The 24,143-nt window shown below is 39.3% G+C and overlaps 1 protein-coding gene across 6 annotated transcripts in view; it reads left to right on the top strand.

Annotated features, from left to right (window-relative positions):
• Positions 1-24,143, top strand: part of gria3b (glutamate receptor, ionotropic, AMPA 3b) — an 86,558-nt gene that overhangs the window by 27,174 nt on the left and 35,241 nt on the right. For all 6 annotated transcript variants that reach the window (XR_009674642.1, XM_061047727.1, XM_061047723.1 and 3 more), the window contains exon 4: positions 19,343-19,530. Coding sequence is in view for 5 of the 6 variants with exons in the window: in XM_061047727.1 (XP_060903710.1) it covers positions 19,343-19,530 (188 nt within the window). In the remaining variant the exon portion in view is untranslated. The remainder of the gene's footprint in view (positions 1-19,342; positions 19,531-24,143) is intronic.

Genomic DNA, 24,143 nt, shown 5'->3' with positions numbered 1-24,143 from the left:
TTAACCCCTTCTCCAACCCCACCTGTCTCCATGAAATGTGTCTGTTAAATTGGATACCTATCCACAATTTACACTTTGTCTTTGGCTGTCTTGCATTTTAATTATTCACCCAACACCTTAAACCCGATATATAACAGTTTTTTAATCTGTTTTGTTAATAATTAGGATTATTTTAAATTATTTTCCAATTACTTTTGAATCACCCTCACAACTGTCTTCCCAGTTATTTTGGCTAGCTGTTTTGAGTGTTTATCTATGTGTGTTACATACCTTTGGCAAGAGTGTCAAGTGGTCATTCTTTATTTTGAAATAACTATTGAAACTCTGAAAGCATTACCTTAAACAAACAGTTTCTTCAATACTTTATACTGTAGGCCTTGTTATTGGACTATTATCCAATTTTATGCTGATAATGTCAACTGCTTATGTGTTAAATTCAATCATTTCAATTATTCATTTATGACAGGAAGCTAACAATTTAAAATGTTTTTAAATAGCTTCCACTAGTTATATAATTGTATCCACTAATTTTAGATAACTATTTAAACTGCTTAAATGCTAGTTTTATGCACTTTCAAAACACAAGCTTTAATAATTAATATTGGTGGGAAGTCTGCAGGATACAGCACAGTCAATTATAGCTGTTAGCTTACTGCTAATTGTGCACAAAGAAATTAGTATCACTCCAATTCACCTCGTCTTTTTTTTGTTTTCTTCCTGAACATAAGGACACATAATATATCTATTTGAAATAGATTGAGTTACTTCATTGTCTCTCCATGTAAGCCTCCCCTCTCTCTACTGCGAACTAAAAATACCCAGGGGTAAAAGTATCGCTGCTTGGGAATCGCTCATCTATTAAATTCTTCGTTCACTCCCGGCGACGCTGCCTTGGGTCACCCAATTGAGAGCCAATGAGGGGAGATTGGCCTGCAGTCCATTATGTTATTGCTTTACTGTGGTTGTCGTTACTTGGTGTGTCTCATTTAGAGAGCTGACATGTTGAGAAAATCTGCATAGAAGTAAATAATCTTTACAAATGTAAATGCAACAAAACACTATACGACTTTCTTTAACTGGTTCATGCGAATTATTACTGATTAACTGAACATGAACCTTTTAGCCTCATGATTGGTGTTTGATAAAAACATTTATTGTACCACAATGCTAGAAGCAACTTTTCAATTCTTCTTCCAACTCTCCTATTAGGGAGAGAAAACCCTGCATACTCACTGGCTGAGTTCCACAAAGAGGTTTTATTCAGTCGATAGAAAAGATTAATTACAACCACACTATTCATTTGGTTCTGTTATTGGCTGGCAAAAAAAAAATGCTTTTAAGCCGTAGTGCAGAGCTTTCAGTCAGAGACCGATGGTCCATATGCTTCTCACTCAGATGAAATGGAGGGAAATTTGTACCCTAAATAACAATATCAGACATCTGAAAGAAGACTTTGTGATGGAGGTACTGCACAGGAAGCAAATGGAGCCTCCAAATTGATGTAATGTAATGTAATATATCGACAGGTATTCATGTGTTAGTACATGTGTGGGTGGCGAGAGAGAAGGGGAAGATCGAGATGGATCTTGAAACGCTTGCTCTTTGAATCACTGACCATCTCTGTGATGCTCCACCTTCAGACATATTTTCCTGATACTTCTCTGAGTGCCTGGTTTCTTTTTCCTTTTAGTTTGCATCAGCCGAGGAATTTCCCCCTTAAAACTCTCCAGCTGTGTAGGGTGAAGGTAGATGGATCTTGCCCTTTCTGTTAGGCGGTCAGGTATGGGCAGATAATTGCGAGGCCTGTGCAGCAGAGACAGATGATTACAGGCTTTATTGTCTCTCCCAGGCACAATCAACCCTGATTCAGCAATCTCACCTCTACTTGATTTATGAGTCGCTCTTTCTCTCTCTCTCTCTGTCTTTTCACACTGCTCTATACTCTGTCCCTATATGCTTTAAGCTCTCTGTAATGTCCCTTCTTCCTCAGTGTCTACCTCTCAGCTGGCTGCTTCTGTGGTACAGCTGAAGCAATCTTTCCTTTATTACATTTCAAGTGGTAAAGCAAAGATGGGTTATGATAACTACAGTTGCTGTGTTGGCACACACAGCATAGCCCGTCGTTAAAAAATGATAAAAGTGGCAGAATTACTATAATTAATTTCGAGAAACATTTCAAAGAATGAGCAGGCTTCTCATTTCTATTCAGAAAACATCAAACTCACCAGCTGAATTGACAACTGTCAACAGCTGCAGATTCCAAAAGCTGCAGTGAGCTAGCTAGCGCATTAAGCTAACATTAGCTCAATGAGTTGGTTGAAAATCTATGCAAATATTTTCTAATAGTTTCAGCTTGAATTTCAAGAAGTGGTTAAAGAATTGTACATGTTGGCCACCTTTATGATTTTGTAGTGACAGATGTTGGCTAAAGCTAGAACAAAAAGTTAGCTTCCACTGCATCTGTGAAGTTGACGTGGAAATAAGTAATTGTATTATGTATTGAAATGCAAAGCTAGTAAGTATGAAAAAACTGTATACATTTTTTTTTTGAAACATCATAACCCTCTTTGTCTGCATAATGTAATGACAAGAGCAAACCTGTCAACACTCCCATTTTCCCCGTGTTGCCCCTGTATTTTAAGGCCGTCTCCAAGCTCCCTTTTGATTTCTCAAGGGTAACTCTCGTGATTTTCAAGGCTCCACAACCTTACTTTATAATTCATGTACAGGGATCCATTTTGTTCGTCTGAAGATACAATGTTTGCAGATTTTCTTTCTCAACACACAAACAATCCATTTGCTCCCAACAGCACAATTGCGGCATATAGTTGCACGTCTTTGACCATCCCCCATCCCCCATCCTCTGGTATTTTAAAACCCAAATGTTGGTAGGTCGAGATGTAAGCTTCAGGATCCGTACTAACCAATATTGGCAAACTTAATGAAATCTGGGCTAACATGCTTGGATTGCTTGATTGTAAACTTCCCTATTTAATGTCTGGATTACGCTGTTACTGTTATGCTAAACGATGTTGCATGTTGCATCAAGGACTAAAGTCTTCACTCTATGCATGAATAATAACATTGTGTGTTTTGAATGGGCATATTCACCGTATTGCAATATAATTAAGTTATTTGTTCACTCATTTGTTTGTTTTTTTCTCTGGAAAAGTTTTAAAGAGAGACCATTACCGAACACTTTGAGCAGATTATCGCTCTAAATCTAAAGCTAAAGAAGCCTGCCGTGCCTGGTTACAGTTGCTAGGCTATGATTTGGCCAATTACTCCTTCCTCCATTGCTTCCCAGCTTCTCTGCATTCTTTTTATTTTGTCATAATGTCAGAAACTCAAGTTAACCCTAAACTAAACAGCAACACTGAAAAATAAAAGAATACATAAATGAAGACATAAATATGACTGATTGAGTCCTCTGACAGTTTAAAAGCTCTTATATTATACATTGACATTTTGTGAATACCAATCAGCAGAGAGCAAAGCCACTGACATTTTGTGGTCAGACCGGCCATTTCTTGGATTCCGTGATTGTGTTGTGAGATGCAGGATTTCAGCCTGCCTTGCCATAAACCATATCTCCACACAAAGTTGTTGCTGACATATTAAGAGCAATGACGGGTCTCCTGTTGTCCCCTTCCATCATTTTCTCTTCCAATCAATACTTTGAATGGGATATAGTTTTGGGTGAAATGATCCAACACTTGGCTGCTGAACAGAAAGCGCAAAGCTATTTATTTTCATCATTTAACTGCTGACAGTCTAAACTTCAGCAGAAAATAACTTTTTCGATGTCTCATTATAACACCAGGAAGTCGAATGATCTTTGAACAAAAATCTGCCAGGTGGAACCTTTTTTCCAGCTTTCAGTCCCAACGTTCCCCCAGGGCACTTCTTTCATTCACCCTGTCAATATTTACAATGACCCCAACCACTGCAGAGCCAGTTCAGCGGACTCGTCTGGAACAATAAGGCACATGTACAGTATCGATCATAAGGTAGCAGCAGCGTGTGTAACCACAAACATGCAAATGTGTGCTAATTCTCGTATGCATTCCTTTATCCAGAAAATCTCAATAGCAAGCCTATGTAGTCTTTCTTTACATGAAAAGTTGAAGTACACCAAACCAGTTCCCATCAGAGATATATAAACTTTCCTAAAAAAATGGTTCTTGCTTCTTAATTATAACTGAGGCAGCTGAAGCCCCGACAACAGTCTGAGACTAAGCCTAAATCAAATAACATAATTTTGGTTTCTGCATAAGCAAGATAACTTCTGTTGTTTTTAAATACAAACAAACTGATTAAAAAATGAGAAGAGAGCAAATGCAAATATGCAAATATGCAAATATGTCATTCTAGTCTATTCACCATCAATTATAAGACTGTTGTAGTTAGACATTTCTTTCTGAAATCGTCTTTCACATTTCTGTTGGAAATGTGCTCCAAAGCAACACAACTACCTCGGCTGTAAGTGAGACATACATTCAAAATAAATAGGTCACATAGCTATCTTAGAAAACATTTAGAAAAAAAGAATGCTTAGTTATTGTTATTTTTTGGACAAACAAATGGTTTGCAAGCCTGCAGTCATTAGAGTATTTGCAGCTTTTACATTATGTAATTCTAGGCTAATAGCCACTAGCAACTGAAAATAACAGTATTTTTTATCTTCCTATTGTCTTCAAGGACCCTGATAGCTCACTCTGAAGATGCTGACTGTATGTGACAAATATGACTGATGGGAACGAGTGTGACAATGACAGTGTACATGCAGTGCACACACTGCTGACATGCTGCTTATGTGATGTGTGTTTGTGTTTTGCAGCCTTTCAGATACACGTGAAACAGTAGTATTGATTTGAGTGTTTGCTCAGAACAACGAACACAGTAACCTTTTCTTTTTTTACTTTTTGACCGTTTTAAAATGTGGCAGTGCACGTTCAGTTGACTAAACAGTTAAACCACCCTCACTAGTCTGCACCAGAAACACTTGGTAAAACAAAATATAAATATTTTTGCAAGTTGCCCCTCGATACCGGTCAAATGTCATGCTAAATCAACGTAGCTACCAACCGCCACTAGCTGGGGCTGTAGCTCTAATTATTGTGCCTGCTCTCCCGGCTCTATAACCCGCATCTAAACAAGCACAGTGAGCAAATAGTGTCCAATAGGAGCAGCGCTTTTAGGCAGTAGAAAATTGTTGTATGGAGGCTGTGTAAGGTTAAACTGGCATATCAATGAGAGCAATGTGTAACTATTTCTAACACAGGCTTGTGAATGCAAACCTGCAGGGAGGAGAAGAGACTGGTGCTGCTAGCATTGCTAACGTTAGCCATACTCTGCAAACCAAATAACATTGTTTATCCCCAGACCATTTTAAATAAAGTGTGCTCAATTATGACTGTATTCAAAATGTTCTCTTATCCTTGGACTAGTTAATTGTTCTGAATTTAAATTTCCATTCAAGGAAGCCCCTAGGACTTTAGTTGCTTGGGAACTTTCTACTAGCAAGGATCACTCCTAACAGTATTAACCAACTCATTCATTGTGTAACATTCTTTCCCTGATTTAGAAAGAAAAGATACAGTCTTTAATGTCATTTTTCATTTGTTAAGTTCTGGAAAGCCTAATACATATTCTTTAGCTTTCACACATCGTTAGTCATTTAACCATTTTAATAAAGTCCCTGATCACATGCATCTAGTCATTTATATGCTGAATCGCATCTGCACTTGCAAATAACAATTGTTTTCTTTTGCATAACACTATTATAGTATAAGAGCGTATGAGTGAATTAATATGACTTTCTCTTTAAATATATGGAAACGGACGAAGCCTCTAAAGGCTGCTAAATCCAGTGGATGGATATAATTATGTGAAAGCTGGCTAGAATGTAAATAATGAACTATCAGATTGATAACATTTTGGTTACATCAATCAAAGACCAACTGGCACTGTGTTAAACACAATCAGCCCACCACAGACTATGTTGATCAGCTGTTACACAGGCAACAAGATAACTCCAGCCTGGCACAGTTGGCAGCATGATGTGCCAGCAGGGCCAAGAGGCCTGTGAATGGGAGGATTGGATGACCGCACATAGTTAGCCTCGTTTCTTCTAAATCCTGCCAAGCTACTGTAGATAGAAAGATAGAAGAGACAGATATGAGGGGGCGGCTTTAGGGGGGGCAATCAGCCTGCGTCAGATACCCTGTTATAAAAGTGAACCTTGCTCCCTATTCTTCAGCAATCCCTCTAATTGGCCATCCAGAGACAGTTGCCTTTGTTCGCTTAAAGAGTCAAATAATTAATGCCTCCCTCTGCTCTCCTGGATGCCTTTGATGGCAAACCAAATCAAGTCTGTCCTTTGGTTTGATTGTAGTCGTTTGGCGTTGCTCTTACTGTTGTAAACAACATTGCAAATCAAGCAATGTGATACACTATCAGTGCACTCTGGAGTCCGAACTCCTGTGATTAAACACATGATGACAGGCATGCAATGGCTCCTGCTTTTTTTTTTTACCACATTACCTGCCACGGAAAGGTGTGCCGACATGTTTTTGTGTACAGTGTTTCTGTAGTTCTTACCTTCCAACCTCCATTAGTTTGCAGCTGCCTGACAAACCAGGGCAATGTTTTTCTATGCGACACTCAGAATCATCAGCAGCTTTTTTGCCATTCAGTTTGTTAGACAAGTCATTGTTCTGCCATTCTGACACATTTCACACACATAATGTCTAGGCAAGTGCAATATTGTCACCCACGATTGTTAGATTTATTCTCTCTGCACACATTGCGAGATAATAAGTGTGAATGCCGGCTCCCTGCTGCAGCCATGTCTATATCATAGACTGCAGCTTGTTTCCTTGGCTTTGTGGTCTCATCACAGCCAATATTATGGCACATCAGCTGCACCCAGCTGAGACTTTATACGCACACACATATGCCTCTTGTGCTTTAGTGTCCCTCTCCTTCATGCTGGCTTCATAGCAACTAAATTATGCATGCGTCAGGAGAGTAAATCAGCTTGGACACGCTGACAAGACAGGGCGCGTCAGAGAAGCCGTAAAATGCACCAGGAAAATAATGTTGAAGAAATGTGGATGAAGCTATACATTAGTGGCTTTCTCTCTCTTTTTTTTATTTTGCACACGTAAAGCGGTAACACTGCCAAAGTGACATCCCGATATACAAACCTGCACAGGCGCCCTCTGTAATTCAGTAACCACAAGTCAAGCACCTGCGCCTTTAGAAAAAAAAGTGATATGAGAGCCATCGTCTGTCACAATAAGCACACAATAAACCCCTGTGCTCTCTCATAGTGTCTTCTTATAAGTGAACCTGGAATAAAGCCATTTTACCACCTACCCACTGCTAGCTTCAGCAGCCATGAAATTACTGCTGGGAGCTTTTTTCTTTTTTCATTATAACAAAATGTCCTGGCCTTTGCTTCAAGCAGCCATTCTAGAGGTTGATTGCTTTGATGTTACAGCATGTCACAGGGCAAATTTGTTTGCAGAAACAACAAATAAAATGTATATGTCATCTTCAAAAGTAACCACAAGGGTAAAATAATATTAGCGGCTTTTTTTCTTCATGAGAGGCGACTGTCTCTACTTGCCATTCTCCTTCAGTTTCAGCTGATCAGCCGAAGCTGCCTGAAGAGTTTTTTGCTGCACTTGATCAATCCCTTCAGAAGGACACACACACACACACACACACACACACACACACACACACACACACACACACACACACACACACACACACACACACACACACACACACACACACACACACACAACTGTGTCCGTTATTGCACATGCATCCATGCATACGTATGTGCAGATATTTCCCAGTATGCAGTGTGAGTGTGGATAGACAAGGAGAGACGGAGAAGCTCTGAAATGTCTGTGGGTGGATATTCACAGTGGCAAAGCGCCACTCTCCTCCCTCCTGTGCGTGTGCACTTCTAAAGATACAGACAGCATGCTGCTTCTGTTTGATTTGACATGCGCTGTCTTTTTGATTAGGACAACACTTGGCAGGGAAACTGTTTTGGTTATAGGCCTGCAACACCACATCAAAGCCTTGGCTACACAGTTTTGGGGGTACTTTGGCAATTGGTTTTCCCGCTGAAAGCTACATCTCAACCAGAGAGGTAAACGTCTTCATTTCCTTGTAGGCACGGAATAGTGAAGGAACCCATACTGTAGCTCCTGCTGATTTAACAAAAGCTATAACATTTCTTTTCCTTCACTTAATTACTTAAGATGAATGGACCTGTTTTATAGTCTTGATTTGCTTCCTTGTTTAATTGCAGGAGTTAAACACTTTCCTCAAAGGCACCTCAATCCTCACAGCTGCCAAGACTTTCTCATCTTACTCTTCATCAAACATCAGACTTTTTCTGCGCTTTGCCTGCTTGTTGCCTCTCTATACCAATTTACTAAAGCAGCTAGTCTGGAACCTTTCAGTTCATTTATGGTTTCCACGGGGTGTTATCAACAGATACAGACCTAAATGATCCTGGATGCTACAACCAATAAAAAACATTGAAACAGGTAATGTTGTGGTACGCTGCAAGGCTCGGGAGCTACTGTAGTTCTAATGTTAACTTCCTATGACTATGACGGACATTTGGCATGACTTTATTGAGCACCTGCACTCATCATTTAGATTTAACTTTAGCCAGTAGTAAGGCGTATGAAAGCTCCAATAAGGAGTTTTTTAACAGACTGAAATTAAACCTGATGCTCTGGTATTAGTGGAAAAAGCAGACAAAATATATTTTTTCTATGTAGTTACTTCATATTCCTGTCAGGCGATTACAGGAACAGCACACTCATGAAACTGCCTTGTTTTACATTTATCCATGCTAAAGATTCATTGTAAGATGCACATCACACATTTTAACATTAAGAAGAGTTCTTTTTTTTTATGCCTTTATTAGGACAGTGGATAGAGTAAGACATTTTGGAGAGAGAGAGTGGGGGAATGACAGGAGCTGCAGGTTGGACTTGAACCCGGGCTGCTCACTTAGAGGACTATAACCCCCTTACATGGGGTTCAACCTAACCGCTAGGCCATCTGCACCCCTAGAAGAGTTTATTTTGGTCAGAAAACACTACTTACAAACAGTATGCACTGAGGGACATTAAAAAGAGATATCGTCTTACACCATGTCCATATGGAGGCTGCACCTAAAAAGAGGTTTAATTACTGATGCGTTTGAAGATGCAAGGATATTCCACATCAGAGGCATCCATTTTGGTTGCTTAAACAATTCCTTAACAGCTTCCCAACGCTCCTGTAAAATAACTTTCAATTTGATGGGGATTTTGGTAGCCCCTGTTGACAAGCTGATGCCCTTTATCTCTTTGCTGATTCAGTCATGTACCTAAATGTGTGAGTTGTGTTTTTTGACAAATAGTTTCAAACCTCTTGCTTTTAACGTCACTTATCAAAGAATCTTTGGCATCTTTATTGTGGGGGAAAAAATGCTGTTTCCCCAGCATTCTGTAAATCCCTATATCTGACACCTACCCCCACTGTAGCTAGTAGTTAAATACATTTATACTGAAATAATCAATCTTTATGCTGAGGGTCTCGTTTTCTTTTATTGGTCATAAAGAGGGATTCACATTAATATTAGTATGTTTCATAACCAGCTGAAAACTTCTCACTGGAGCTTTGAACTTGCCCTACGCCAGAGAAAAAGTGCTTTGTTAGGTCTGAATCAGGTCAGATATAAAAATCTGTCTGACAGACTGATTTTCAAAGAAATCTCCGTCTGGTTGCTTAGCAATGTATACGGTGAAAGTCGTAAGCACAGGTCATAAAATCACTGCTAACCACTGCCTTTTTTATATATATTGTGGGCCTTTGCCAGATGACTAATGAGTGGAAAAGCCTTCCTCCTCTCCCAGTCCAAGACTTTGATCTCCACTGCGCAAACACTGAGCGATCCTCAGAGCCCTGTGAGCATACTTAGCCCACAGGCAAACACCAGGCCTTAAATACTGTAACTATTTACTTTGGCTTCCTTTAAAAGACAATAGAGACATAGCATCTCTGGGAATATTTGTAAATTAGCACGTATGTACATAGAGATGCAGTTAATGAAGAGGGAGATTTAAACAGCTTAGAAAGGATGCTAAGGAAGCTCTCACATGTTTTTTTTTCCCGATAGCCCTTCTGGTAGTTGCTGTTTCGTCATGCCTTAAATTCCCCAGCCTTTATTTTGATGGGGCTTACAGCATTGACACGTCTTAGTTTGTCAAATACAAATTCCTTGGGAATTTACCCAGTGAAGTCTCATGTCCAAGAGAGGGGAAAATGTTACATTACGGATTGATCCGTTCTGCCTTGATATCCTTTTCCATGTAACATACTATTTCTATCAAATGTAGGAGTTTTTTTTCTATCCAGGTTTGCAGACCTTATATATGTTTTAAAATGAAAGAAAAGATGCAACATAAAGTGCCATAAGAGCAATTTCACCAGCATAAATAAGTGCTAAACTGGCTCTACAGTGTTCATCTTAACTGTAATATACATACAAACTGACATAATGAATATAATCTGTAAGGCTAATAAAGAAAGAAAGGGACTTTTACTGTCCCTACCAGCTGCGGTCAGACTCTCCAGCTGGACGTGACCACATCTTCAAACCCTCCGACTGTTTAAGCACAGAACACCTCAAAATGTAGCAGGAGGTTTCCGAGTGAGCACAGGGTATTTTTTCATTTGAGTACACAACATTAATTAAGATGGGGCCTTTAAAAGCATTTGATTGGTCTTTAATTGTGCACTGTTAGGCAGTTTCTCTTACTGCAGTATTAACTTCCAGAAACGTTTATTTTTCACGTCTTTGTGTAAGACTTCTGCCTCCACTTCGTCACAGATGAGGTCCATGGATGCATGATAATTTGAAGGTGCATCTAAATAAATTAGGCAATCCAAGGAAATGAACAAACAATACCAACGTGGCTGAATACCACATAAGAGAGTGATTCAGAATTTGAAAAGCAGGACATCAGTTTAGCAGTTTTGGTGAAATGTCCCTAAATGTTTCCGTTAGCAAATACAAAAGCAAGCAAGTTGCAGCTTGCTTTTGGTGTCTCTCTCTCTGCAGGTGGTCAGTCCTAAACTTGCTATCAAACCAACCCTACAATTATAAGTGAGGCCATTACTTTTTTTGTGTTTTTCAATCCAGCTGCTTCTGATGCCCTCTGAGATTTTTAACAGTGCTCAGCAGGGCGTTACGGACTCTCATTTACCAGAGGATTGGTGTGTTAGCGAGCGGAGAAGCCACATTTACTTTTGGCTCAACGACCATCTCCTCTTTTCCACGAGTGTACTTTCGATTCTGATCCTTTAGAAATGAGTTTAGACCCTGTTTTTTCGTGCCGCTCTTTGCTTTTAGCTGGCCGTCAGTCTTGTGGTGCCCTTTCGTTACGGTGTAGTTCAGGTGACTTAACTTGTGTTTCATTATTTGACTCGATAAATAGATTCCATTTGGGATTGATCTGGATTACCGACTATGATTCAGTGTAATGGTGTAGTGTAACAGGAGCAAGTGGTACAGTTTTGAGCCGACAATCAGTTGTAGCCAATACCAGGGTGTACGGTTTGAGATATTTGCAATATGGTTTCTCTGATTTGCCTTGTTAGCCCGGATCAGATGTGAGATATGAGCGAGAGAGAGATCGAGAGAGAGAGAGAGATGGAGGCCTGTGACACTCTGCACCGTACCCTAATGAGAGGCAGGGAACGAAAAGGAGCTGGGCAATGAGATTAGATGCAACTCAATTCAATTACTGCTGAGCCGCCACGGGTGACGCTTCAAAACTCATCCTGTTAAGATCCGGTTCACAGACGCAGAGAGGGGGACTACAGCCCCTCGCTCAGCCGCTGTATGCTACGCTGCCACAACATCTCGTTTGCAACAGCTCTGATTTATAAGCACACAGGGCGTCATTAGGCCCCGGCGGGATTTGATAGCACACTCTGCAATGTTCTGATATAGATTTAAAGGAAAATGCAGAAATAATTGAGTTTTCAGCCATTGCAGCTGTTTATACACTGCTCTGCGGACTACACAGTTTGTGTTTGAGATTAAAGAGAAACTTAACAACCCGTTTAAACTTGAGCACAGCACTCAAGAAATGGTTTTCAGATTTTGTCACGCACCCCGAGGGCCTGCCCTTACTGTTACCCCACAAACATGAAACTCTCTCTGACTGCTTCGCTTTTAGTGTCTCCATCAAACTTCCTTCCAGAAATATTTACTTTTCCTACTTCAACGGATGCCTGTTAGACATAGACTGGTATTATATATTTACTGTAAAGAGAGTGGTAAACATATCTTTATAAAGAATACAGAGAAGGTATTCCAAAGAAAAAAGACATTCACATTCAAGTGTGGAAGAATCTCAGTCTGTGTTCCCGCTCGACAAATTCCAGCCTTTCCTCTTTCTGTGCAATATTCAGAAGTCTGAGATCACCTATGTTCAACTTTAAGCTCTACTCGGGCGCTGGTAGCCTAGTGGTTAGTGTGCATGCCCCATGTACAGAGGCCATGGTTCTCGAAGCAGGCGGCCTGGGTTCAAATCCGACCTGTACTCCTTTCCTGCATGTCGTTACCCACTATCTCTCTCTCTCCGATTTCTGACTCTATGCATCCATCCTATCTCTCAATAAAGGCATAATGCACCCAAAAACAATTATGTTATTAATGCACACACACACACACACACACACACACACCTGCATCGTACAATCAGCTGTTTGATGTCTTCATTTCACTTTGCTATATTCATAATATTACTCAGCTGCATGCTTTATAAATTCATAAATAACACCACTTGCGTTCTAAAATGGTTCATTTTAATAATCCATCCTCACAGCTTGTAATCTGCATGTAGGAGGCATGTTGTTAATGATGTAACGTATCACAACGGTCAGAAAGCATTGACAGCAACCAGCAGCACAATACTATGAAAACAACAGCATGACGTGTCAATATCATTTAAATGAACATTTTACTAAAGGTTTTATATCTATCTAATCTATTCCTTTACCCCCTGATCTAATCTTTGCCCTTTAATTTATATATTAATAACTAACTTTATTTGGAATAACTGACGCCCAAGACTTGTATTCACTTTATTATACTTGCTGTATGAACGGGAGGACTCTAAATTTCAAACTTCCTCCGGTAGTGTTGGGCTGCCCAGATTAGAGCAGCCGTGCTGTATTTCTCAGACAACTCTATGATAACTTTGGTCACAATTGAAAGTGCCACTACATCTCATTTGAGCATCCTCTACCTGTACCTACTAAAAGATACTCAAAAGCCACTCGTCAGGAACACAGTAGGAGTCTGGTACAAAATACAAGCACACTTAAACATAGTGTCAGATATATCAAGCCTCACACTGTTATGGGGAAACCATAGATTTTATTCCAGGTAGAGGTGACCCAGGCTTTAGACTGTAGGCAAAGAGTGGGATTAGCAAAATTAAGGACTTGTATAATGAAAATGATCTACTGCAAAGAATATACAATATCCCTCCAAAACACTTCTCCATGTACCTACAGATAAGACTCTAAACAGTCCTTTCTCAAGCCTCAAACAGGCCGCTTTAGACTATCTTTAAGGTAACAGCCAGGTTTTCCTTACGTATAAAACTTTTGTAGATAATTCCTTTTTCAATTATAGGACTCCTTGGAAAACACGGAGGACTAAGGACTTAGACATTTCTAAACACAACTGGAGGAGAGTCTGCCAAAATGCACAGAGCCAGACCATCATCAACGGTTTACATTGATGACATTTATGTATTTATGAATTTTGTGCATATACTGTACATAACCCTCTTCCTGCTACATCACTTTGATGATGATGATTTTTGCATTACATTTGGCCTAAAGAACTCACATAATTCCTTTGCCTTTGAGCTACACAGAAATTAAATAATTTTGGGAAAAGGTCATACAAACTTTATCTGATATTATCTCTATTAGGCCGCATGTCTGCCCTCGGGCATTTATCCTCACTGCTGACTTCTGGCTAAACGCAGGGGAGTCACACGTTGGACTTGAACCTGTGGTGGACTATAGAAGCTGTGTATGGGGCGTGACCTAACTGCTTGGCAATAAAGCTAAACTTGTCCCTTTTAGTCACCATTTTGTTCAAGTTTGGGGTACAGAAACTCTTCCCCCTCCAATCGGGGGAGCATGACAGAAGACTTTGGGAACCACTAGTGTAGACCTCGTATGTGTGAATATCTGTTGTAGTGAATTTTCCTGAATAAACACAACAACCTCAACATATGCGGGTTCATCTTTAATCTTAAACGTGATGGCTGTATATAATTATTAAAGTATAGCCATTATTGGTTTTCAGTGATTTATCCATTTGTCATATTTACTCTGCAGATATTTTGGGATTTCAGTTACAGTAGTAGAGTATTTATCTACCAAACAACTACACATGATACCGACCAAACGCTGGTAGATATTGGCTGAAAGAAACACTACTGTTCTATGACTTGAAAAGTCTCTATTTCCCTCTGCTGTATTATGTATACCACTAGACTATTAACACAGTATTGTGCTCATGCAGTGGAAAGTGTGTGAGGGTGGCAGTGACCGCGATGCTGCCTTGTATTTATGTGGAGGGAGTAGATCCACTCACAGAATATTGGTCTTGGTCCAGAGGGCAGCAATACTTTTTTTTTTTCCTAATCAGAGAAAATACTTTTGCAATAAACAAAAACAGACTGTGAAGAGAACAAATCGATAGTAAAATAAACATATCTGCATTTAGAGTCCAAGAACCCTTAGTGTTTAATCACTTTAACTTCAAGCAACTCACTGCTGTCCTCATGTCCGAACATCTATCACTTTACCTTCTGGAAATGATGCAAATTTATTTTTTGAAGTGTATCCTGCTTGGGATGGGATATGATTTTTGAACATTTGAAGAGTCATTCATTTATTTAAAGAAATTGAAGTGTTCATTATTTTTTTACCAGAACCTACTTGCAATACGGCCAGACGGTGGCTCTAGCACATCTTTGAGCTGTTTGCTAGTCGACATTTAATAACTTAGCATCTATTAACGGAAGGAATAATTTACTTTACTAAACATTGTTTGGTAAATGATCAATCAAACAATCTTTTTTCTTAACATCTTTCAGTAAAATAAAAAACGTTAAAATTATTGTGATCCTGTTAATGGCAATAACTATTACATATTAGCATCATGTTGAGCAAAGTAAGATGTACATCCTGGTCCATCTGTGAGAAAATAAGTCACTGGTATTTTGAATAAATTGAATTATTGTTTGTTATAGCTTAGCTTATTATGGCTTTTAAATAGTACATTTACTTGAAATGCAAATCCCTAACAAACACAAATAAATGAATCATATATGTAGTACGTTGTATGATACTCTAAAGCTGGTGCTAAAAAATACAATCTAAAAATAACGATGATGTTTGGTTCGATATATCTTGTTAAGTTGTGCAATTTAATTATTCCAGTGGTGTCCAACACTGTTCAGACACGGATATTTTTGAAATGTTCAAGATAACAGCATGAAATATCTATTTTATATTTAACACATATAGATACAAGGCTCATAAAGGAAGTGCTGATGGATGTGTTGTAGAAACCTATAGATAACGTTTGTATAATATTGACTACAACAAATGATACGTCAATGAAAAAGGAAGTTGATTTGTTTTTTAGGTATCCTAGCAAACTTTTGGCGGTTTTATTTTAATTTAATGACAGAAAACATCTGAAAAACAAGATTTCTGCTTTTGTCTTGTCAGAAAGATATTTTATCGAACAGCTGTGCTGAGTTAACAATGAGGACTACATCTCCCATGATCCCCCACTTCTTCACTTTGTTAATGTTTTGATAATGGGACCCTGCAGTAGGAATGACTTACTGTATGTTTAAATGACAATTACAATTAAATGGAACATTTCCATTTTGCGGTATATAATGATTTGATTTATGTGCCACAATAAGCTACAACTACTACTCGTAAAATTACCCACAAGGTCTTTCCTCCCATAACTGTACTGCTTCTTATTTTTAATGTAACAACCGGTATAACTAAAGAATACAGATATATATATTTATCCGAACAAATGCATACTATTAATCTGGACAATGAAGGGAATCCATGCCAGATGTGACCGGCGACAGGGAGCATTACAGCATGTTTAAACCTCTCCCTGTCTGCATAGCATGATTAGCTCTGAGGAGCGTGATCAGCAGAAGCTGCTGCATCTGTACAGCAGGGATTTATAGGCGGTGATAAGAAAATCTTCTTGTTGTTCTCTTCCATTATTTATGTACTGTGTAACTGTGTTACATTTTTAGATGCAACATGGCTGCGGGGCTCCTGAAGGCGAAGAGGTGAACAGGATTTATAGCTTTCTTCCATGTTGGAAATAAATATCGCTAAGAAAAGCATTTATGAGTGTATCTGATGCTGATTAGAAGGGTTGAATCCATTGATTGGCTGAAGCTGATATGGACTCTAATGCAAGACAGGTGACTGGCCGAGGTTAATCTCTGCTGGGAAGCATGGAATAACAAAATCATGTATTATTTTTTTCTCGCTGTAAGATATGAAAAGGAGCTATCTGTCTTGTTGCTGCTGTCAGATTAAGTCGTGCTCAAAGGATTTTGTTCATATTGGATTCTGAAGTCTAAATCACTAAACAAACTTTTTTGCTGACCATAAAAAAAAAACAGGAGCAAAAGTAATCCCTTTCTGGACAAACTATTTACCACCATAAGATTCCATCTCTTAATTTCCATACAAATGTAAAACTGGGCAGGCATGGAATCTTCTGTGAATCTTAAATGAATCCAATTGTTCCAACACAGTTCAGGGTCTGCCAGCGGCAGAAGGAGAAAAGTGTTGCACAAATCAGCAATTTCAAAATAAAAGCCTTGTGTGATTCTAATCTGATTGACAGGGCATTGTTTCCTTTCTTTTGCATACGAGTTGGCATAATTCATGACTTTCCTGCATCTCCAACCTCAGAAATGGAAATTGAAATGCACAGATGTCTTTTTGACAGAGCACAACAGCTACTGGCTCCAAATCCCGAGAGCTTTCCCCTGTCAGCATTTGCACTTTCTTTGACAATTTAAAGTCCTCTGATGATTGTTATTGTGTCTTTAAAGCAGCAACAGAATGACTGCAGCATTCAAACATGTTTGTACCCTAATATTTTGGCCCATATGCGTGGCATGTTTTACACCAAATGTGATTGTATGTTAAATGGTTCAATGGCCTTTTTTTCTACCTTTTCCAACCAAATTCCCAACAGTTTCCAAACCAACAGAGACCACTTTGACCCAGTTCATCTGCATGACATCTCTTAATGTGAGAAGCTTTTATTGCTGGGAAGACTGCCATGCTATCCAGCTGGCTTGCGGTTGGTGAGGTTCTGAGCATATGCCTGAGGAAAATGAATAATGCAGCTCTGTTATTCCAACCTTCAGCCTGTGTCTTTTGCTTCAGGTAGGGGAGATGTGAGAAGGTATGGTACATGAGAGAATTCTTCTGCTGCTGCTGAGCTCATGTAAAAATGATGATACATGAAAGAAGCTTCAGATGTTTGTACAGAGAGAAAGATTGTGGCTTTTGTCCAGATACAAATTCCAAGAATATATGAGGGGTTTTGCTTTCAGACTTCACTACATCTGTGTTCTTTTTTGCCAGTAGTGTTTAACTTGTTGTGTACAAGTATTGTAACTTTTAAGCAGTTCTGCAACCCTGAAGCCACAAATGAACTACATGTGTACCTCTAAATGCCCTCACCATAACATCTGAACTCAGTGGCTGCAGGTTAAATTCATATTCTTTAGGACGGACTCCTCTGAGATGTGACCTGATAACCCAGTTGCCGGAGGACCTTGAGGTCTTGCTTGCTGATATCTCCAGGCATTATGCCACTGCTCCTCTGGACAGATGACACACTATGCGTTGGTGTTTTTCTTTTTTGCTTCTTGCTGTGCAGCTCGCCAAAAGATCAGTTTGTGGAGTGCCGACACACACACACATGGTGCAGCTGCCTCAGAGCATTTACAAATCAAGAAAAATACAGCTTGACCATTCAGATGGAATGAAAAAGAAGGAAATTGCAGAAGCAGAGAGTCACAAAGTGGTTTTCTTGTTAGAGCTGTTGTTGCTGTGTCTTTGCTCTCTGTGCCGTGTTTCGTCTGCAGCCGGTTCACAGAGATAAGCTCGTAAGGATAAATGGCCAACATAAATAAAATACATAACTAATGTTTGCATCGCTGTTCACATTGTGTCAGACAAGTTGCATAACACCCAATTAAATGGAATGACAATGATCGTCACATAAAATCTCTCTGAATGTGTGCAAGAATTTGCTGCAGTTGCAACTTTTGCTTCTCTCATTTTGCATCAGTTAACCAGAATATGTAGACTGAAAAATAACAACAGGTATGGAAAAGGAGCTTATTGTAAAAAACAGTTTGCTTTTGCATCGTCCATTGCTTAATGAAAGGCCATGCAGTGTGCTTGATTTTCATTAATAACCTTCGTGTTCGCTCTCGACCGCCGTACATTGGAGAGGAGTTAAGCCGTTTTTATTTCAGCCTGTTCTACGTGCAGTCTATCCCTCCAGAAATAGGACTATTTTATTCATTCTCTAGTATGTGATTTGACCGTCATGTTTCTGAGCTCTCTCTTAAATGAAAAATATTCCCCGTGTGAATTAATCATAAGAAGGGCTCTTTCTCTTTTTCTCTCTGGTAGACTAATGATCTCCTTTTAAACCACTGGTCTGGATGAATCTTTCATTGTCTTTATGTAGAGAGGAACTGGCACGATCCTCCAAGGAGACACTGGCCATGCTGTGTGCCACTGCACTGTCACAGTTAACATGTGGCTGCGCTAAACGCTATAATTTAATTGATGCCAAGCGCAATAACATCACCCGCTGATCTTTTAATAATATGGAGATAGGATTCCTGTCCTTTCACTTCATAATGATACTGCCTTCTCAATATGCAAATGTGAATTCACACTCTTACACACTGATGATCAAAGTCTGGACTCTAGACAATATTGTAGTGGGCCTGGACTCTTTGGAAGCTATTTTAGATTGTAATGAGTCGGCCTTTGACCTTTGGATTCAACAAAATCCTCTCTAGAATAAATTAGTGGCCACTCACTTCTTGTGTAACTGTTTGTTTTTTGTGTCTAATCCTCTTGGTCTCTCTCTCTCTCTCTCTCTGTTTTTCTCACCCTCTAGGTTTCTCTATACTGCAAGCCATCATGGAGGCAGCGGTAGCTAACAACTGGCAGGTGACCGCTCGCTCTGTCAGCAGCACAACAGATGCAGCAGAGTTCAAGCGCATCATTGAGGAGATGGACAGGAGGCAGGAGAAGCGCTATGTGATTGACTGCGAGGTTGACAGGATCAACACCATATTAGAGCAGGTGAGAAGAGTCTTACTGTATGTGTGGTAAAGCCTTTAGATGATATTAACAAACACCTAAAGAGTTCAATTTGTGGACTTGGGTTGCTTCCTGTTTCAGTGAAAGAATTGTAAAGCAGATCTAATCCAACAACAAGAATCTAAGGGGCAACTCAACTGCTCGGTGGTCATGCGGTAATACTTATCTGTCTGTGAAAACAGCTGCATCACGTCTTCAGCATCCATTACTTGAAATGCATCGCGCAAATCATCTTGGGTTTGGCTGAGAGACATAAAAAAGTATCATTTGACACCAGGAGCTGCATTATAGGAAATATCAGAGGGACTCAGGGTCATCTTTGATTACGTTTATTATTTCTTAAATGTAAAAGAGAATTAATATAATGTGAAAAATGCTGCCTTTTGTCAAAACCACACTGGAGATGACAGACCATATCTCACACTAGCCTAAAAAAGAATACAACAACTGGACTGAAGCTTACAGTATATCCACGATATGAGGGTAAGAACACTGGTGTCTGCCCCACTGTACAGTAAACATTGAATATCTGTATACATGTAGCGAGCAAACATCAATGTTAGTCCAAAGTAGTCAGCAGGTAAAATAGTCAATTTGCTTGTTCAAACATTAAAAAACGTTATTGTTTCACTAATGGCTGCATCCATTATGCAGCGGAGGTTGAGGAGAGAGCTATACAGTTATGTTGGAAGTGTGAATATATCCATTGTGTTTCCTCTCATGTTTTTATTAATGTATTCAAGATGAGCTTTAACATGTGAAATTAATATATGCCATCATATCCATCACTCTTCAACCAAAACTATTAGCTTAGAAGAGGCTGAATGCTAACATTAGCCATGTTCTGATGGTAGCTAACGGGTAATCAAATGTTTTTTTGGGTTTTTTTTTAAACAAAATATGACCTCTCTGAAGTCTCTCTGGATTTTCGGTATCCATGTTTTTCCAGTTGTGTATCAAACAGGAAGCAGTGGAAGTGACAATTGGTCACAGTCTCATCTTCATATGAACCTGGAACACAGCAGTACGACATGATAACACGTGAGTTTCCCACACTGAGGGTGACGTCACAGAAAGATGGACGCAGTGTCAATATGGTCTATAAACCCCATTCTGCATATCACCTCAGCTCTACTGAGCCTTTTAGCATCTTTTCACTCTGAGCACCTGTTAGACATCGACAAAGTTTGACTTAAACTTATGATAAAGCTCAGAGTTTATCGAGCAACAGAACCAGATTTTATTTCTCAGGCGCTTGTTGAGACCGTAGGTATTGGACTTGAACTCTACCCTAGATTAATGCAAATGTTGCACTATAGCTACTTGTTGTGAAAATTAAAGTGGCAGCTGTCTGCATTTCACTTTTTAAGGTTATCATGTCAATGTTTCCCCCCCAGTGGCCAAATAATCAGTTTGTACACATACTGTTATAACTTTTATAATGTCAGTTCCTTAAATTTTAATTTAAATAAATGTAGCTTTTAATTTGCAGAATCATTCAGCAATAATTATCTCTAGAATATAAAGCATTGCCTATTACTACTTTGCATGATTTTTTTAAAAAAAGAGCTCAAAACAAACCGGTTTGTTTTCTTGATGAAGTTAAGTTTGTGTGGCCTCATTAAGGTTTGTGAGTGTGTTAAACTGCAGTCCTTCCTTTATAGAAAGAGCTCAGTTCGGTGTTGTTTAGTTGCCAAGTTTGAGGCTGGCCTATTTTAAAATCAATGTGTGCGGCTACCAGAGAGCCTGAGGTCGAAAGGGCCTGGTATGAGCAGCCAATTGGGTAAACCTTGGATGATGCATCCGTTTTAATCCTCTGCTAACAACCCCAAACCCCTCTGTTTCCTCCATCCCGTCCTCTGCCTGAGGAGGAAATGAAAGGTCTACCAGTCCTTGTAGTGGGGAAACACAATTACCATGAATAGATGAGTGGCTATTATACCGTGCATCTTCTCGGTCTGCCTGCCCTGCTCCACCCTGGATCTGCTGCTGCTGCGGCTGTCTGCTCAGAAGGCTATCAGCTCCGCAATTGGATTCTGCTCGTTAACATTCATTTAGATATCGGCTTCTCTCTGCCTTGCAATATCCCCTCAACAACTGTTAGTCTCACTTGTTTTTTTTATGAATCTAATTTGATCCCAGAGTCATAGTTTAAAGCAGAATGGCTTTTAGTATTCATTTGCTGTGTCTAATTTGATTGTTGTGCTGCAAATTCCCTCCTTTTACAATCCAGATCCTGAATCTATTCTATGTGTTAAGAATATGCACTGGCTCAGAATATTCATTAGAAATCACATGTGATGATTATTAATGGCTGCGTCTTTTTCCACCCTAGTTTTGCAAACAAACATGAAGATACAGAGGAATAATCTGTTTGATGTTTTCTGGTTTTTGTTTCTGCTAATGAATTATTTTGTTTCTCTCTCCCCTGTGAACATCCATGTATCAAACCATCTGCCTAACATCACTTTACTTGCCCTTTTCTGTCCTCATTGGATTAGTCACAGGAAGGTCAAATAATAAGGCTAATATAACAGCTAACCTTCAAAAGTAGCAGCGTGCTCCATTTTGCCCCTTGTTTCAGTGACAACCTCAGCGTGGATTGTTATATTTTCTGTTGGAGCTAATTGAAATAAGCTGGTGAGCTTTGCCAATATGGATGAGTCACAGGCATTGTGGGGAGCTGCTGGACTTCACTCTGCAGCTGCCCCCCTATTGGGACAGAGCATTATGCACTGAAACAAGGATGGACCGTCTCCCATGAGGGCAATCACATCCAAAAAATGGCACGCAGCTGCCGGCTATGTGGAAACCCACTGCTCCTACCTGCTGCCGTGGTTCTGTTTACCGATGATTGAGTTTCATCACTGGGGGACGGGAGTGAGAGGTCGAACAGAACCCGTGTGCAGAAGCCAGTGCCTGTGTGTGTGTGTGTGGCAATGTGGACATGTCGCTTCAATCTGTCAAGGTCAGTGCTGTTGAGAGAGGATCATGAGGCAGGACAGATCCAGCCAGCTGATTGCTGGGGGAAATGGGAATCAGCTCAGTAGCTTAGTTTGATGATTTCAGTTGGAGTAATCCCACCGCAGAGTGAATGTCTTTACCAGGAAGGGAGGCTCCTGCAGTGTAGAGTTGTCTTGTGCTTTTTCCCTTATGGTCCAATGTTGTTTTATTCATTCCCTGAATCAGTTATATGCATAAATATTAAAGGGACATCCAGTGGATTTTTTTAACTTAAATACAATATTGTTTTTCATGATATGCTGCGTTATCCTTGTATACGCTTTCTAAATAAAACTTCCTTTTACATAATGTCACACGAAACTTATAAACCTTTGGCACAAGAATTACCTTTGGGATTAATGAAGTTGATCTCATCTTTAACATTTAAAAAGTTATCTCAGATACATTAAGCAGTTCAATTTAGCTCCATCCAGCAGGCATGCTAGGAAATTAAAATGCTTTCTGCCGCTGTTTTTATATTAACACATGACAAATAAAAATAAATAAATGCACCCTAACAGAAACATTTTTAACAGTGAAGTAACAAGGCATTTGATACTTAATATAATTGTCAGCCTACTCTGTATGATATAAGAATTTGAAATGTTTATCCTATACTATTTAATTTCTAATTTCTAATTTGAGGTTAAATTTATAGTTATTTTTACGATTAAAAAACACGTATTAAGAATGGACGTAATGTGTGTATAACAAGTAATGTTTGCTTGTTTTGCTGTCTTCAAATGTCTTGTTTCTTGGCCGCTTAGTTTAATCTTAAAGATGAAAAAAAAAAAACACTGAAGCAGAAAATAATAAATTGTCCCACCAACATCACAAGAAATATGCTAATTTAACATGTGAGATTTTTTCTCTCTGTGTTTTTGTTTCTGCTTGTTCCCTGATGTGAAGTTGGTAAGGGCTTATCTGGCAAAAGATGGAGTCGTAAAGCTCTTTTGAAACATTTGAATCAACTTTTAAAAATGAACACATTTTTTCACGGCCTTTAAATACACAAAGTATGAAACATTAACTTGTTCCTTGAACAAGCTTTGGTGTTTGTATAGCTCTTTCCTTTAAACAGATGAGGGCTCAACACACAAACATGAAAACATTGGATGAACCTGGTCGTCAGTGGTGGGCGCACTCAGCTGAATTTCAGTTTTATTGGCATCATTTATCACTTGACATGATGCAGGAACACGCTTATAGAAGGATTTGCATACTGCTGCATCAGGAGCAGTTTTGTTTGCTCGTATAAGAGAGGAGCAAGTCTCCCCACAAATTTGTTTTTGGTTGCTGAGGAGAACGCTTCGCTGCCCTATTATCATTTCATGCTGTAACAACCACTCAGGATTTATCGCCCATAGGACTTTTCCATCAATACACTGCACTGCAGATAAATTAACCCAATGGCAGTCCTTCCCTTATGACAAAAAGAGGGGAGAGCCACTGCCAGCCGTGCTCCCTGAATCACATCCAACAAATGTGTTTCATTCAACCAATGAGGTTTTTTTTTTATACCGTACGCTGAGAAAAATGTGTGTGGCATTAAAGAAAGGCAGCACAAACAAGGAATGGGATTGAGTTTAAGA

This window comes from Labrus mixtus, chromosome 10 (genome assembly GCF_963584025.1).
Source record: "Labrus mixtus chromosome 10, fLabMix1.1, whole genome shotgun sequence".
NCBI lineage: Eukaryota > Metazoa > Chordata > Actinopteri > Labriformes > Labridae > Labrus > Labrus mixtus.
This window is presented reverse-complemented; position numbering and strand designations above follow the sequence as displayed.